This window comes from Hemiscyllium ocellatum, chromosome 30 (assembly GCF_020745735.1).
Source record: "Hemiscyllium ocellatum isolate sHemOce1 chromosome 30, sHemOce1.pat.X.cur, whole genome shotgun sequence".
Taxonomy (NCBI): domain Eukaryota; kingdom Metazoa; phylum Chordata; class Chondrichthyes; order Orectolobiformes; family Hemiscylliidae; genus Hemiscyllium; species Hemiscyllium ocellatum.
In genome coordinates, this window is record NC_083430.1 from 10,550,675 (window position 1) to 10,568,269 (window position 17,595).

The 17,595-nt window shown below is 43.8% G+C and overlaps 1 protein-coding gene across 4 annotated transcripts in view; it reads left to right on the forward strand.

Annotated features, from left to right (window-relative positions):
• Positions 1-17,595, forward strand: part of map7d1a (MAP7 domain containing 1a) — a 167,015-nt gene that overhangs the window by 105,692 nt on the left and 43,728 nt on the right. For 3 of the 4 annotated variants that reach the window (XM_060847281.1, XM_060847282.1, XM_060847283.1), the window contains exons 5-7: positions 479-593; positions 13,917-14,027; positions 16,618-16,740. In XM_060847281.1, the coding sequence (XP_060703264.1) occupies positions 479-593; positions 13,917-14,027; positions 16,618-16,740 (349 nt within the window). The remainder of the gene's footprint in view (positions 1-478; positions 594-13,916; positions 14,028-16,617; positions 16,741-17,595) is intronic. The other variant, XM_060847284.1, reaches the window with a different exon arrangement.

A 17,595-nucleotide genomic window follows, 5' to 3' on the forward strand; every position in this document is an offset into this window, starting at 1 on the left:
TCCATTCAAAAAATAACATGCATTATACATTAGGATATAAAATGATACACGTAATAGAATGCGGTTTTCACTAAAGCCAAAATCAACCTGGATGTTTAACAGGCCAGGCAACATACATGTTTTTACCTGAAATAACATTCAAAACATATGTGGTTAATGCTACCGAAGTAACTTTCATAAAAGGAGATGTTTTCTTTTAACAACTGGATATGATTAACGAAAATATCGACATTTGACAAGAAATAATGGAACAAACAACTTTTTCTGTTTCCTTTCTATTTGCCTTCAATTAATATTTCTTTGTGTCTGAACGTCTCACTCCATTTCTGGTAGCTTAACTCTGAGGATCAGCATTTGTGACTACTTCAGTTCTGAACTAATGAAGAGAACGAGTAGCGAATTCCCTAAAAGTTGACGCTATGTTCTGTTGTCCTCTAAGGCGTTACCTTTGAGTCATTCCTCTCGTCTGTTTCTGTAGGAGCGTTACGAAGCAGTGGTACAGCGCTCAACCAAGAAAACCTGGGCGGAGATCCGTCAGCAACGGTGGTCCTGGGCTGGAGCACTGCCCCATACCCTGAGTGTGCACAGAGAGAGTGAGTACATTTGACAGAAAGTTGTTGAGTGGTTACCTCATGCTATTTGCTTTAAATAACCTTAACTGGCATGGCCTCACACAGTTTGAGTTGTGTTTTATGAACTTTTTCAATGGCTTTATTGTAACAGTGTTGAAGCAGATGCATGTGTGTGTAGATACCAGACTGCTGGAGACAATTAGATGTTTAGGCCTGTACGTTGCTTGGTTCAATAATCAGGTAGAGGTTCCTATTGATTTTTGCTGTTTTGGTTGAGGGACGTCAGTGGCGAGGAATAGAACACTTCCTTCTGTACCCGGTACCACAGGAGAGCCATGCTCTCAGTGATTACATTAGAACTGACTCTTGGTATTTTTTTGACTATAGTAAGGATTTCCAAGACTGTGGTCAGGATAATGTGAATACTGTTTCAGAAGTAGCAGGGATGGATGGAGGTTATGTGGCTACTTTGAGAGAGGTTTCTGCAGGTGGAGAGAAGGTTTGCCAAATTGAAGATGTTTAGGGACAGAGTTTGAAGGTCAAAGTGACAAAAAAATTGGGCCATTGATATAGACCAAAGTATTAGTCCATCCATCATTCACAAGTTTTTTAAAAAATTCACATGTTCTCCATGGTAGGTGGGAATTAAGACCATATAGGAGTGGAAGTAAGGCCATTCGGCCCATTGAGTCCACTCCACCATTCAATCATGGCTGATGGGCATTTCAACACCACTTACCCGCACTCTCCCCATATCCCTTAATTCCTTGCAAGATTAAGGTTAGGGACATTACTGCTGCACTACAAGACTCCTTTAGCAGCCCAATACTCACATGTCAGCTATAATCCTGGCTCCATTTGGGGTTCAGCTCCCTTTTACTTTGTGCCCACACTCTGCTTTTACCTAAGAATTGAAAGGTGCCCATTGAGCCTCTCTCTCACAGATGATGGGACGGAAAAGGTTTTGTGTTCCTTTTACTCTAGATTGGGTTCCAGAGTTTGGTTTGAGAGAATGAGGAAGGAGAGACTGCCCATCCATCAGTACATCCGTCTGCTCCATGTGCCACCCAGCATCCCCAAGGAATTATTATAACAATATTAGAGTGAGTCTCATTGCTGCAGCTTTGATATGCTTTGAATTAACCTGTTTGGTTTACCGTACGGTGCAGTAATGATTTTAAATCTTGACTGTCTCCTATCCATTAAATGAGGTGAGCGACTTAGACAACCCTGCTTCCTTGTTAATTAGATGATTACAATCTGAGCTGACAGCACTCAGTGAAGATAACGGAGCTGCTGAACACATCTTTTTACCAACAGTGGAAGGTTAATGAGATGAAATAAATGAAGGAAACAGAATTGTATTTCCACAGGGATAGATATTAAATGAGAAATTCCTCACCAGACTCTTGAGGGGCAGCAGAATCTGTAACAGCTTTTCAAAGAAAAGTGAATAACTATCTGAAACCAATCCATTTATAAAAGAAGGCTACAAGAGTTTGGCACAATGAAGACTTTCTTAAAGAGTTGTTACTCCTGTTACTTTTTTAATGTTTATTCTCTAGGACGTAGACAACAAGTGACAATGTTGTATTTATTGCCTAACTCTTGTCACTGTGAAGAAGTGATGCAAGGTGCTGTCACAATGATTGAGCCCCAGCTCACGAGGGAGTTGGACAGTCCACGTGATGCTTGTGTGTCTGTGTGAGGTATAGGTGCTCCAATGAACTCCCTTCATCTTTGTCCCTCTCAGTAAGCTTGGCGAGTTACTGGGAGATTCAAAATGCTGTGCTCCAGTAGTGGAGGAAATGAATATTTCTTGCAGTTTGTGAATGGGACATACCTGGGCCATTGTCTATACTATGGATGGATCTCAGTGTTACAGCTATACTGAGACAGCTGTGCTACAGGAGCCTCCATCTAACCTACACAGGTTTCAGTACTATAGCTGAAATGTTGTCTGGGTCCACTGCTTTGAATGTGTCCAGCTCAGTAAGCAGTTTCACAATAATTGGAATTGGTTAGGCCCTGGTGTCTGAGAACAGGAATCTCAGTCAGAGGCGGAATAAGATCTCTCACTCAGCACACTTGACTGAAGACGCATACAAACAATTGAACCTCACCTTTAGCCCTAGCGGCAGATCGAGGATCGACATGATCACGGAGCCTGCCCCTCCTGTTAGCTGCCTGGATGTCTGGCACCTTTCCTGATCAGATGGTGTAGAACTTGAAGTCTTTGTGCTGTGATTTTGAAATCACTGAACTCCATTCATAGCCTGTTTTATTGGATACAAGTAAAACTGGAAAAATGTAGCAGGACAGCGAGCATGTGTGGAGAGAAAGTTTTAGGTTGAAGACCTTGCATCAGAACAGTGGTTTTTTGAGGCCTACAGTGCCAGCAGCTTTCTGTGATGTAGCTTCACAAAGTTCTAACCTCTTACTGGGAAATTCCTGCTTTTGCATCACCCTCAATATCTACATTGAACTGATTACCATTTCTTGCATTGATAGATTTGTTTTTATTCACTGTGGGACATTGGCGTCACTGACTGGATCAGTATTTATTGTACATTCCCTGTTGCCCTTGAGAAGCTGCTCTCTTGAACCACTGCAGTCCGTGTGCTGTGGGTTGACCCACAATGCTTTTAGGGAAGGAATTCCAGGATCTTGGCCCAGCGACAGTGAGGGAATGGTGATGTAGTTCCAAGCCAGGATGGTGAGTGACTTGGAGGGAAACTTGAAGGGAGTAGTGTTCCCATGTATCTGCTGCCCTTGTCCTTCAAAATGAAAGTAGTTGTGAGTTTGGAGGGTGCTGCCTAAAGACGTTTGGTGAATTTCTGCAGTGCGTTTTGTACATAGTACGCACTGCTGTTATTGAGCGTTGGTGATGGAGGGAGGGGATGCTAATGGATGTAGTGCCACTCAGGCAGGCTGCTTTGACTTGGATGTTGTCAGGCTTCATGAGTGTTGTTGGAGTTGCACCTATCCAGGCAAATGGGGAGTAATCCATCAGACTCCTGACTTGTGTCTTGTAGATGGTGGACAGGCTTTGGAAAATCAGGAGTTGAGTTACTGGCTGCACACTTCTGCTGGAGGACTGAATGATACCTCCGGCCCTGCTCTTATGAATTATGATGATAAACAACTCTGCTGATGATAACAGCCCATGTTTCCTGAAGATCTGTGTTTAGCTCTCAGACCTGACTTGTCCCATGCGACAGAACGCATTATGCAATGGAAGTGAATGTGCCTAAAGAATGAGACTTGGTCCTTCAGGCTACCCTGTCTCTTTCTCTGCTGTAAACCTTAATCATTGAGAGATCACTTCAAATCAACAAAAATGTTGATAAAATGCTGCTCACGCCCTCCAGGAAGAGACTACCAAAAGGCTTTGATGGCAAAATTACCAGTGTTCAGTGATTCATCATCAGTCAGGGACAGGAACACCATTAGTGTAGCAACAATGGGTGAGGCACCTAGAATTACAGATTGACCAGCAGCTGAACTGGAGAATGCAAAAGTTCAAAAAGTATTCCAGTAATGAGCTGCAGGACATGAGAAAGTGCTCTTTATGGCAGTAATAGTCTGCACTGCTGACAGGTCAAAATTCAACAGGAGAAAGTGAGGACTGCAGATGCTGGAGATCAGGGAGAAGAAGAGCTTATGCCCGAAACGTCGATTCTCCTGCTCCTTGGATGCTGCCTGACCTGCTGCGCTTCTCCAGCACACAATTTTCAGGTCAAAATTAAAGCCCACGGTAGCTTCCAAACATAATACCATGTCATATTCAACTTCCCAGGGTTTTGTTTCTGTATTTTGATGATAGCAGTGGAATAGATTGGGGTGGAGTGATGTTATTGATCAATAATTTATGGAATAGAGGTCTCAGTGAGCACTGTACAAAATGCAGCTTAGAGGTATGGGACATGTTCAGACAGCACATCATCGATAAGATCAAGAGACTCTTGCAAGTAAAATAAAACCCAAATTCCAGATGGACCAGTGTGTCTAATACCCGTTGTTGTTATGTATCGCAGCAAATGATCCTACCCCATAATATGGTGATGACATCACGAACATTCCCTTCATGTTAAAAAGCTCTCGGTCTCCACCTTACTGAGCTCTGTCCTCTTGCAGCATGACATGTTGAGTGCTACACTGCATCAGAATTCTTTGTTTGAGCCCACCTACACAAGTGCCTGTGATTTTGGTGTGCACATGTAGGTACCAGAAGCTGGATAAAAGATAATTGAATTCTTCAGTACCATGTCTCCTACTTATGTTACAGTAGGTATCACAGCATCACATGGTAGGTCATAAGCTCTCACAGCTTATTATCACATTGTCCATCATAATCTGAAAATAAGATGTTGCACATTTCAGACACACGAGGAATTTCTCCTCTCCCAGGGTAGCATATCCATAAGGACCCTTGCTAACGTTTACACATGTACCATAGAAATTATTCTAGGTTTGTGCGAAGATTTGTAGCTCGGGTGCTCGTTGTAGTGGTTCTGTTCGCCGAGCTGGAAGTTTTTGTTGCAAACGTTTCGTCCCCTGGCTAGGAGACATCATCAGTGCTCTGGAGCCTCCTGCGAAGCGCTTCGCAGGAGGCTCCAGAGCACTGATGATGTCTCCTAGCCAGGGGACGAAACGTTTGCAATAAAAACTTGCAGCTCGGCGAACAAAACCACTACAGAAATTATTCTATCCATGTGCATAACAGCCTGGTATGGTAATTACTTTGCCCAGGACCATAGAAACTACAGAAGGTGATGTGCACAGCCCAGACCATCATGGAAGCCAACCTCCCATCCATGGACTCCATTTACACTTCCTGTTGCTGCAGAAAGGCTGCCAACATCTTCAAAGACCCCTCCCACCCTGGTAATGCTCTCCTACAACCTCTTCCGTCAGGCAGAAGATACAGAAGCTTGAATATACACACAACAGGTTCAAGAACAGCTTCTTCCCTGTCATAATTAGACTGATGAATGGACTCTCTAACTTCAAATGTTGTTAATCTTGCATCGCACGCCTCCTGGGTCGTGTAACCTTATGCCTCATTGTCTAAGCACTGTATGTTCTGTATGTCCTTGCTCACTATGATCTGCCTGTCCTGCTCGCAGACAAAGCTTTTCACTATATACATGGTACACATGACTACAATAAATCAAATCGAATCTGTGGAATTCATTACCACAGAGGGCTGTTGAGATTAGGGCCATTAAGGTTGAGATAGACAGATTTTTAATCAGGAGAGAATCTAGGGTTATGGGAAAAGGCAGAACAGTGGAGCTGAGAATGATCACATCAGCCGTCATCTCATTGACTGGTGGAGCAGACTTCATGGGCTGTCTGGCCTACCTCTCCCTTATGTCTTTAGAGTGGTTTCATTCAAGGCTTTGTCTTTGCTGAACAGAGCAACTGGACAGTTGAGGGAGAAGCAACATTTGCAAAATATGAAAGAATTAGTGCGCATTCCTCCCTGGATATTTGTGTGGTTTCATTCTTAAATTATCCGAGCTACAAGTTGTCATCCGAAGTTTCAAAACATCCGAAACATCAAATTCAAAGATGATTTCTTTCTGAAACTGAAAATGTCACATCTGGTCCCAAGTGGGATTCACCATAGTGACTGAGAGTGAATTTGATCAATCTTTGTGTCACATGTTGGAAACAATGAATTTGCTTTTGGGAATGTTTTGCCTGTGGTTAAAAATAACGCTTATAGGACAACATCGTTCCATAAAGTGTGCCACATTGTGTTAACTTGAATGACTCGCGTTATTCTCTGGACATTTCAAAATGACGATGACCGACACCCACACACGGGTTCATGTCTTACCCTAACAGCTCCCTTGATAGCCACAGGAGGTGTGTCAGGATGTGGCCAAACAAGTCAATTATTAGTCTCTAAATCCTTCCAACACCATAGGTGGTCAGAGTGGGTTAGTTTCCTGGTCAGCCAGACCTGTGTGGTAGCTATAGAGCAATATCCTCACGGTTTTAAAAGACTCCTTTTACAGTCTGTGGGCCATGAGATGTATTTCAGGGTAACTGCCCTTCCTCAGTTTGAGAGACAGCTGGAAGAAAAAGAAAGAAATCTGACTCTCATTTTTGGAGTGCGCTTTTGAGCTTCCGTGGTCCTAGCTATTTGCTGTAATGTACGGTGAAGAAGCAGGCTGAAAGGAGATGGGGGTACAGGGTTACGGGAGGAATTTCACGAAGAGCTTAAATGCCCCATACACTGATCAGGAGAAGCATCCATTTCTACATATAAGATAGAATGCGTGTAATTTATAATGACTTACCAAAAGAACTCATAAAGAAGTTATCTCTGTTAATCTTTAATTAGAAAACAGTCTATCAGGTGCAGACTGATCTTCCTCAGTGTTTATTTAGCTTTCTATATTATAGGCATGGGAATTCTCATTTCCTAATCCTTGAGTGGCTCAGTGGCTCAGTGGTTAGCACTGCTGCCTCACAGCGCCAGGGACCCAGGTTCAGTCCCAGCCTCTGGTAACTGTCTGTGTGAAGTGTGCATGTTTTCCTTGTCTCTGTGTAGGTTTCCTCTGAGTGCTCCAGTTTTCTCCCACAGTACAACGATATGTAGGTCAGGTGGATTGGCTGTACTAAAATTGCCCATAGTGTCTAGGAGTGTGCAGGTTAGGTGGGTTAGCCGTGGGAAATGTAGGGTTACAAGAATAGGTAAGGGGTGGTGGGATGCTCTTCAAAGGGTCAGTGTAGACCTGATGGGCTGAGTGGCCTGCTTCCACACTGTAGGATTCTAAACTGATTCTTGAGATTATGAAACACCACAACAGTCAGCTACTGCTTGACTGGGAATTTATTGTAACCTCACTGGGCGTTGTCTGAGCTGCTCCTTCCTGAGGCCCGTTCTCACTCCTCCTTGTAGGCAGTGACAGCTGCAGGGGTGTGTGTGTGTGTGTGTGTGTGTGTGTGTGTGTGTGTGTGTGTGTGTGTGTGTGTGTGTGTGTGTGTGTGTGTGTGTACCCCTCAGCTCCTGGGCCTCCCAGCTCCAGCATCTTCCTCAGTTTTCAGTGTTTGCCCTTCTTTGGGAATCCTAGAAATTACAAGACCAAAGGAGATCATTCAACCCATCAGGCCTGTACTAGCTCTTTGAAGGTTTTATCTGTTTATCCTCATTTTTCAGCCCTTTTCGAGTTGTCATGATGACTTTTATCTTTTTCATATTAATCCTTTGAAGATTTCTGCTGACTCCATTTCAAAGTCCTTTTCAGGCCTGTATTCCAGGTCATGCCAGTTGGCTGAGTTTAAGGAAAATCTCCTTCTCTCTCGTCTTGTTCTTTTGCTTATTATCTCCAATTTGCGTCCACTACTCACTGAGCTTCAGACCAGAAATGGTTTCTTCTTATTCACTCCATCAAAGGTCCTCACACAGAGCAATTAGCATTTCTGAGCTGGTCAGACATAACACGGCATTGAACTCAGTAACTGGGCGGACAGTGAAAGCTTGCCTACACCTTAGGATAACAGACAGCACCCTCTGTCACCATAGAAACTTTCACTTTGCAATCACTTCACGCTAAATAACTCAATAGGCAAGTCTTGCCATCCTGAACACAATATGCAGGACCACAGACAAATCATACAAACTTTCAGATCACTATAATGCCTGACTGACACAGCCTGGCTAACTCTGTTGCTGTATCCTTCAAGTATATATGACACTGTTGACTAGTGAATCTATTTACAATTAATTGTTACGGACAAGGGCAACGTAAGCAGAGGAACACTGCGGCGAGCGCACGCACACTCTCTCTCACACACACAATCTTTCACACACACGCGCACTCATTCATACTCTCACTCACTCACACTCTCATTCACATTCACACTCGCTCTCTCACACACTCTCTCACTCCCCGAAATAGGACAATAAGTCCTGCCCAAGTCAGCTGCTCATATCCCACGAAAGAATAAAACTAAGCTCTGCTTAATGCTCAAATAATGTAGTAATGTGCTATATTTTATCTATAGAGGTATAGACTATTGAAAACACATAATCATCCATTTATCTTGGGAGGAGAGATTATAATTACATGGATCGACTGGAGAAACTCCTGTTGTTTCTCTTTGAGCTGCAAAGGCTTACAGCAGATTTAAAGAGATGTTTAAAATTAGAGGCCGTTTGATAAACAAATGAAATAGAGACTGCAGCGTGTGAAAGGCTGTGAACTGGAGACCGGCAAAAAGATGAGAACTGAAATGAGGGAGCCGCTTTTCAACATATTGAGTGAGTAGGATTTGGAAAGCGCTGCCTGACAGAATGGGAGATACAATACAATTGTGATCTTCAGAGAGAACTTCAAAAAGAAAAATGCTGGCAATATGGGGACAGAATGGGACTAAATAGATTGCCCCTTTTAACAAGTAATAATGCTACCACAGATTCTTTTGTAAAATTCTACTTTATGGTAATTTTGGACATTTCTATTAAATTTCCCCAGAACCTTCTCCGCTCGAATAAGAACCATGTTAGCTTCAATGGTCTCACCATATAATTGAGCTGGTATCATTCTTAAAGGTTTGCTTACATCCTGTCCTTCCTGTAATGTGGTGCACAGAATAGGACATTAGACTTCAGCTCAAGCCAAACCAGTGATTTAAAACTTCCTTGGTTTTGTACTCTGTTCCTCTATTTATAAAGCCCAGTATCATGTGTGCCAAATTAACACCAACTTGTTCCGTTATAGCCGAAGATTTGTAAATGTGAATCTGGCCCTTGTATCTCTTTTCCTGCACTCTCTATAAAATTATACCAAGCAGTTGATGTTGTCTACCCAGCAGAGTATGTCGGTGGGTTTCCTTCAATCCTCGATGAATTGGTCCCCTTTTATCTCAGGCTTGGCATGACCAGGAACTGCTAACCTGGTCTTGAAATGAGAGTGCCCGATTTGCCAAGGTCCTTTTACCTGGTAAACCAGGCAATGCTCTGGCCATTGAGGCTACATGCTAAAAAGCCATTTTCTGCTCCTGACAAGGAGAATGGTGGTTCAAAACTTGGGATGCACATGCACGATAAAGGGGGAACAACATGAACGGGGCCCATTTGGTTTCCCTGTTGAGAGTGACTGTGGAGCTGCTTTTGGTACCTCCTGGTGCTTGGTTATAAAATGACACTGGTAGGAAGAGGTGCACAATTACCCTGGCTGTCCTGTTGATGGTTGGATTGGTTGAGGGGGAGAGGGAGAAAAAAGAGCATCCGACATACATCAAACCGATAGAAACATAACAAATAGGAGCTGGAGTAGGCCATTCAGCCCTTTGAATCTGCTCCACCATGCAATATGATCATGGCTGATCATACAACTCTGAAATGTGGCAGCCAGCCAGAACAATGGGGATGGAGGTGTCCCCTGACACTTTCCTGAGATGGTGCCACCGAATCCTTTATGGGAGAGGTCACACACACAAGGCCGCATTTTCAAGGATCCTCGAGAAGATGCAGCTCTTCTTGTCTTCGACAATGGAGTGTCAGCCTAGACATTGTATTATCTCTGAATGGATTTAACATTCAGAATTTACTGTGCAAAACCTGCACACATCGGACATGATGCATATTTGGCTCCAGCTGGGGTTGTTTTTAATCTGATGTGGCAATGCTTATGTTATCTGTCATAACATCAGAAACTGGGTGTGGATATTGTGGTACTGAAGAATCCAACAAACTTTTATTACAGCTATTATCTATAAACATTACAGTTCCTAGACACCTAATTGTCTGAGCTAATATTAGTTTACAACAGACTGATTTGAGGTAAGACAGTGAGTGACCTTTCTAGCCTCTGGTCACATGCAGTGATGATATCAGGATCATGGACAGACTGACTGTGAGCCCTAACTCAACACGTTCAGCACCCAAGATGTGACACCCCATATGCAATTACTGATTAGGAAGAGGTAGTATTGAGATGGGGACTGGAGGAATCAGGTCCATTGATGGGGTCGGGGGAAGTCTGGGTTTGGAGAAGGTGAGTTGTCAGGATAGGCGTGTTGAGTCTGCAAGAGGGTGTTGAAGATGTCATGTTCCCAGGGATGTAAGGTCAGTGTGTGAGGTGTAAGGGGTCCATAGGAATTGTAGTCAATGGTGTGTGAGGCAATATGCGGTCTGATTATTAGGTACTCAGGAATTAGAATGTATATTTAATAATCTAACTTTTTCTGAGTAACTATTTTACTTAATTTAGAGTCATAGCGAAGAACAGCATCAAAACAGACCACTTGGTTCAAGTCATCCATGCTGACCAGATACCCTAATCTAATCTAGTCCCATTTACCAGCTTTTGGCCCATATCCCTCTACACCCTTCCTATTCCAGTACCCATCCAGATACCTTTTAAATATTGTGATTGTACTAGCCTCCACTACTTCCTCTGGCAGTTCATTCCATACACTCACCACACTCTGCATGAAAAGGTTGCCCCTTATGTCCCTTATATATCTTTCCCCTCTCTCGTTAAACCTATGCTCTCCAGTTCTGGACATCCCTGCCCTGGGAAAAAGACTTTGTGTAATCACCCTTTCATGCCCGTCATGATTAAGGTCACCCCTCAACCTCCGACGCTCCAGGGAAAACAGCCCCAGCCTATTCAGCCTCTCCCTATAACTCAATCCCGCCAACCCCAGCAACATCCTTGCAAATATTTTCTGAATCCTTTCAAATTTCACAACATGCTTCCTACAGCAGGGAGACCAGAATTGACCACAATATTCCAAAGTGGTCTAACCAATGCCCTGCAGAGCAGCAACATGACATTCCAACTCCTGTACTCAACACACCAATCAATAGAGGCAAGTGTAGCAAATGCCTTCTTCACTATCTTATCTACCTGTAACTCCACTTTCAAGGAGCTATGAACCTGCACTCCAAGGTCTCGTTGTTCAGCAACACTCGTTGGGACCTTACCGTTAAGTGTATAAGTTCTGCCCTGATTTGCCTTTCCAAAATGCAGCATCTCACATTCATCTGAACTCCATCTGCCTCTCCGTGGCCCATCTGATCAAGATCCTGTTGTAACCTGAGGTAATCTTCTTCGCTGTCCGCTACACCTCCAATTTTGATGTCATCTGCAAACTTAATAAGCAGTTCTCCTATATTCATATCCAAATCATTTATAGAAATGATAAAATGCAAAACTTAATTGGAATCATCTGAAATCTTTGATTTAAATTGTTACTTTTAGTAGGTTCTAGGCTTTGATTTATTTCCCAGTGGAAAATTCAATTTTCCTTGCAATTCCTTTGGAGAATGCAAGAGTGGAGATTCCATAGAGTCCCTATGTGCAAATCCCAAATAATGACTGACTGATCAATGGAAAATCTGCTTCTATGGTCATCTTAGACAAAGTAACCTTGCAATATTAAAAACCGTGGAGTGTGAGTGGGAAAGTAAAAACTAGGGGGAATACTATTGAGCTAGCCAACTCAAAACGTCTTATTCTAGACTGCAGCAGTATCGGATTTTTCCAAGTTCTAACAACGTTTTCACAGAGTTGTTATAGAGTAGAATCACACCGAGGCCAGTACAAGTTAATATTATGGCTCCACTTCTTATTTTCTATTCTGCATCTGAGAAAGTTAGTGCTTCTTTAATTACTGTTGGTTACAGATCTGTGTCCAAGACCTTTACACTGCCCCAAGTGTCAGCGCAGTGTTGGGAGAGGGCACCAAAATGATTGACATATTGGCAAGAGAGGTGGGCAGTCAAGGTGGTGAGTTGGTTAAGTTTACGCAACTGAACTTACTCCCGGGGCAAGAGTGAGGACTGCAGATGCTGGAGATCAGAATCAAGATTAGAGTGGTGCTGGAAAAGCACAGCAGGTCAGGCAGCATCCGAGGAGCAGGAAAATTGACTTCATCATTCCTAATGAAGGGCTCCTGCCCGAAACTTCGATTTTCCTGCTCTTCGGATGCTGCCTGACCTGCTGTGCTTTTCCGGCACCACTCTAATCTTGACTCTTATTCCAGGGGCACACAGGGCACTGCAGTCTTGGCCTTTTGGCTGGACCAACAAAGATTGAGAGGGAAAGAGTTTTGACTATGACTGACTGCTCAATGCAAACATCAGGCTAGTGTGAAGTTTATCAGCACTTCCCATATATCTCCAGGGCACTTGGTTGCAAGTTGACATGCAATGTCCAAACCAGATCTCGAGTGTTCATGAACCCTTCTTCACACAATTCTGAAATCTCCAAAGGCTTTCAGTGCCCGGGCTCAATTGCAGTTTCAAAAACTGCGATCAATTGTTTGATAAGGATATTGAGGATTATGGGGTAAAGGCAAGTCAGTGAAGCCTATAGCAAGACTTGCATTTATATGGTGTCCCTCCAGACTTCAGGCCATCCCAAAGCATTTTATATCCAGTGTTTTCAGAGTGATGGGTCTACTCGCATTCCTATTCCAGTCCGTTTATAGTGAGGCCACATTTGGCATATAGATTAGACATTCTCCAGTCAGAAGGATGGTGATGTGTGGGAGAATGTTTGGACCACTGAAGGAGATGGTCCATCCCTGCCCCTGCAGCCTTACCAACAGCAAGAGAGAAGAGCTCCTAGGAAGATTCTGGCACTGGGTGTCTGGATTCATGAAGAGAGAGAGAGAGTCTCAGTGGACTGAGATTGAGAGAGGCAGTGACCCCCTCATGGCGATAGCCAGAGCTGAGTTAATGTTAACGATATATCGGACTGAGATTGTAGACTCAGAATTTGAGGTGTAAGTGAGACCAAGGATCACTGCTGGAGTGCTGGCTGGTCTAGATAAAACATTCAATGCTGTTGATCAATTTCTATGTGTGTACATCTAATTGGGAGTTACGTTGGATGTTATAGTGTTGACAGCAATTGGGATGATAAGATTAAACAGTAATTGTGCAGTGAGGGTTAGTTGGAGAACAACAGTTGAACAATGGCAATGTCACAATGTAATATTCCAGAATTTTCTTTGATTTGATTGAGATGTTGGATAGTTCTTTTCCAAGCTCCGTTCTTGGGGAAGTTGAAATGTCTGAAGTAGATATTTTGAGGAAGGGTTGAGAATGATTGGCCAAATGGTGGTCTTGTTCTGACGCTACAGATTCAGTATATCCTTAAATGAATGATGCCATCTTCAAAACCTTTCATCCTCTCCCCCCCCTCATTCATATAGCTCCTCCATCCTTCCCATCCCCACCATCTACACTGTTCCTTCCCAGCACAATCTGAAGTCTGCCCCAGAGGTGCTCATTTGAGGAAGACTCAATGGTATTTTTTTCTCTCTCTTCTCTTTGTCTCTCTGTCCTGTCTCTCCATTTTCTTCCAGGGTCAGAGGGTTGCTCTCTCTCGGCTGTCAATCTACCCAAACATGTGGATTCTATGTTAAACAAAAGACTCTCCAAGTCCTCAGCCACACTCTGGAATTCCCCCAGCAGAAGTATGGAAGCTTTCATTGTCCCCCTTCTTTCCCCCCCCCGTCTCCCCTCCCCCAAGACACCAAGGAGCCTTCTCCAGGGCTGTTAACTTTCCGACTATTCTGATCTGGAACAGTCGCTGAAATTCCTGTCTACAAAACTGACAGTCACAATAATACGTAGGGTTTTGTCATTGAAAGGGGCAGTGTTGAATGGTCTGTGGTGTTTTTCTCAGCACCTAGACTGTTTCACATAAAAGATTATAAACCAACATTTCCCCTTTTGTAGGAATGCTGAGTGTTTGCCAGAATCTCATGTTTTTATTCAGAACCACAGATGACTTTGATTACTGTCCCTTACGTGGCAACCTTGCTGAAAATTAACAGCCCTGAGTCTCCCTCTGGTTGTAGTGGCTCAGCGAAGCTGGATAGTGTACTGGGCCAGAGGTGTATGTGGCTCGCTGCTGTGTTACAATATAGTAGCTTTCACCAGCCAGCAGAGAGTCACACATGGTTTGGGGACATTTGGGCAGTTGTGGTGGGGGGAGGTGAGGGAGGTGGGTGCACAGAAGTGCGTGGATATTGCACATCCTTTTTTGTCACAGGCAGTAGGCAGTGGTCCTGGGCCGCTTTGGTATAGCGGCTTGTATCATCACCGGTGATAGTGGTCGAACTGTGCTGAGGAGTCAGTGCTGAGGCAGAGTGATCCCATCACCAGTCTCACCTTTTCATCAGGAGGCCATAACAAATAGGGACGAGAGTAGGCCATTTGGCCCCTCGCACCCTTTTCTGCAAATCCATAACATCAGTAGTGATCTGATTGTGACCTCCCCTCCCTCAGACATAACCCTTGCCTCTGCCCAACCTGGTCTTAAATATTTTCAGTGATCCAAAGACCAATGATTTTCTGAAAGTGAAGAATTCTTCCACATCTCCACCTTAAGTGGGAGATCTCTTATTTTTTAATTTGGGGGTGGCCCTAGTTCCAGAAACATCCATGAGAGAAAGCGTTCTCCAAAGCTGAGAGCATCTACCCTGTCACAGCACTCCCTCCTCAGAACGCAATGTGCCTCAATTGATTGATTGTTTTTCCTACCCAGAGTGATACCTCTGCTGCATGTTTCAGTGTGAGGGGGCGAAGGAGTGTGCGATGTCTGGTTGAAATGCAGTGTGCTGTGTGTCAGGAGCATGCTAACATTGACTGACCACTCGCTTTTCTTGGCTGAAAGACAAAAGTGTGGAAATAGAAGAAAGAGTTTGTTACAAAAAAATGTTTTGCATTGTTTGTTTGTTGAGGGAATGTAGCCAGTTGCTCCCAGGCCTCTGTACTGCAAAAACACAATCACCTCAACGTCATGGGGGCGGACTTCAATCTCAAATGAACTGTCATTAGGAGGTATCAATGGGAAGTTAAAGGCACACCATTATTGGTGAGTGTGCTAGATCACAGTGACAGGATCCCAGAGTTAGTGTGTGAAAGATCAGTGTGATAGATCACCTTCACTAACACTGGGATCCTGTCACTGTGATCGATCATGCTGTCTAACATTGGGATCCTATCAATACAATTGATCACTCCCTCTAACAGTGGGATCCTATCAGTGTGATCAGTCACTCCCTCTAACACTGGGATCCTATCAGTGTGATCAATCACAATCTCTAACATTGTGATTGTGTCAGTGTTTTGAGGATCTCTGTCTTATGAGAACAATTGATCACTTTAATAAGATTGTGGTGTTAGAGAGTATGATTGATCATTTGTATTGATAGGATCCCATTGTTATGAGAAATATTGATCACACTGACAGGATCGCAGTGTTAGAGATTAGGATTGATCACCCTCACTAACACTGGGGATTACACCGAGCAATCTGGAAGGACAGCTGAGCTAATCCACTCTGACCTACTCGCTGCTCCTGCCTCAGTGATATCTGGAAACACTGACCATGCCATTCTGCAGGCACTGGTGGCGTCGGTCTGTGATGGAGCTACCATTGCCCCGATCCATGGTCAGATTTGGCACTAGCCGTGCCCGGTGGCACTGCATGGCCATCTGGCAGTGCTGCCCGTCCGTGTGTCTGTTTGGCATTAATTCGAGGAGATTGATTTTCAATCACTGATAAAAGAGCCAGAGATGCACTTAGCACTTCCACTCAGCAACGTAGAATAGTTTGCTCAAGTAATGGTGAAAGCAGATTCAATAATAATCTAAAATGGGAATTTGATTAAACATTTAAGAAAAGGAAAATAATTATTTGGCACAAGGGAATGGAACCAACTGGACAGCTATTATACAGGTTTGACAAATGTACCACACCCTGATTGTCCTCCATGGTGCTGTAAGATTTGACTTGAACATCAGGGGAGGGGGAGCTCTGACTTAATGACCGATGCTGAGATTGAATTCCATCCTTTGCATCCTTCCCAGCTGGTTTCCGTGTGTATCAGACATTCCTGGGATCTGCTGCCTTCCATGTTTTACCACTGCTGTGTAGGTTTGGCTCGGAGTGGGCTAGTCTGACAGATCCCCCAGTATTGCTCAGTATTGCCCCCTGCTCCCACCTGCTTCTGGTCCCAGAGTCTGAACACTGACAAGGGTCTTGTCTTCCTGCAGCTCGCCGTTTGCAGCTGAGCCCCTGGGAGAGCAGTATCGTGGACCGTCTGATGACTCCGACCCTGTCCTTCCTTGCCAGGAGCAGGAGTGTCGCTGTTTTAACGGGTAATGGCCGAGACCCAGGTTTGTACACACATTGATCCGACATGCTTTATATGACATGGTTTGGAAGGGACTTTAGTCAGACACTTCTGTTAAAAAAGTGAAAATAACATTTTATCCAATCATTATCCTCTCCCCTCCTCTGCCATCTGTCTGCCTATCTATCTGTCTGTCTGTCTATCTGTCTGTCTGTCTATCTATCTGTCTGTCTGTCTATCTGTCTGTCTATCTGTCTGTCTGCCTATCTGTCTGTCTGTCTATCTATCTGTCTGTCTATCTATCTGTCTGTCTGCCTATATGTCTGCCTATATGTCTGTCTATCTGTCTGTCTATCTGTCTGTCTGTCTGCCTATCTGTCTGTCTGTCTATCTATCTGTCTGTCTGTCTATCTATCTGTCTATCTGTCTGTCTATCTGTCTGTCTGCCTGCCTATCTATCTGTCTGTCTGTCTATCTGTCTGTCTGCCTATCTATCTGTCTGCCTATATGTCTGTCTATCTGTCTGTCTATCTGTCTGTCTGTCTGCCTATCTGTCTGTCTGTCTATCTATCTGTCTGTCTGTCTATCTATCTATCTGTCTGTCTGTCTGTCTATCTATCTGTCTGTCTGTCTATCTATCTATCTGTCCGTCTGTCTGTCTATCTATTTATCTATCTGTCTGTCTGTCTATCAATTTATCTATCTGTCTGTCGATCTCTTTGTGTCCATTATTTCTTTCTGACTATCCCTTGTGCTCTGCCTCACTGCCTCTGCCTCTCAATTACCTTACTTTTCCTCTTTATGCCTCATTGTTTTTCCCCTTGTATTTGTGTTCATTTCATCTATTCTCTCAACCTTTTATCCTTCTGTCTTTGTCTATCTCTGTTTTCCCTTTCCT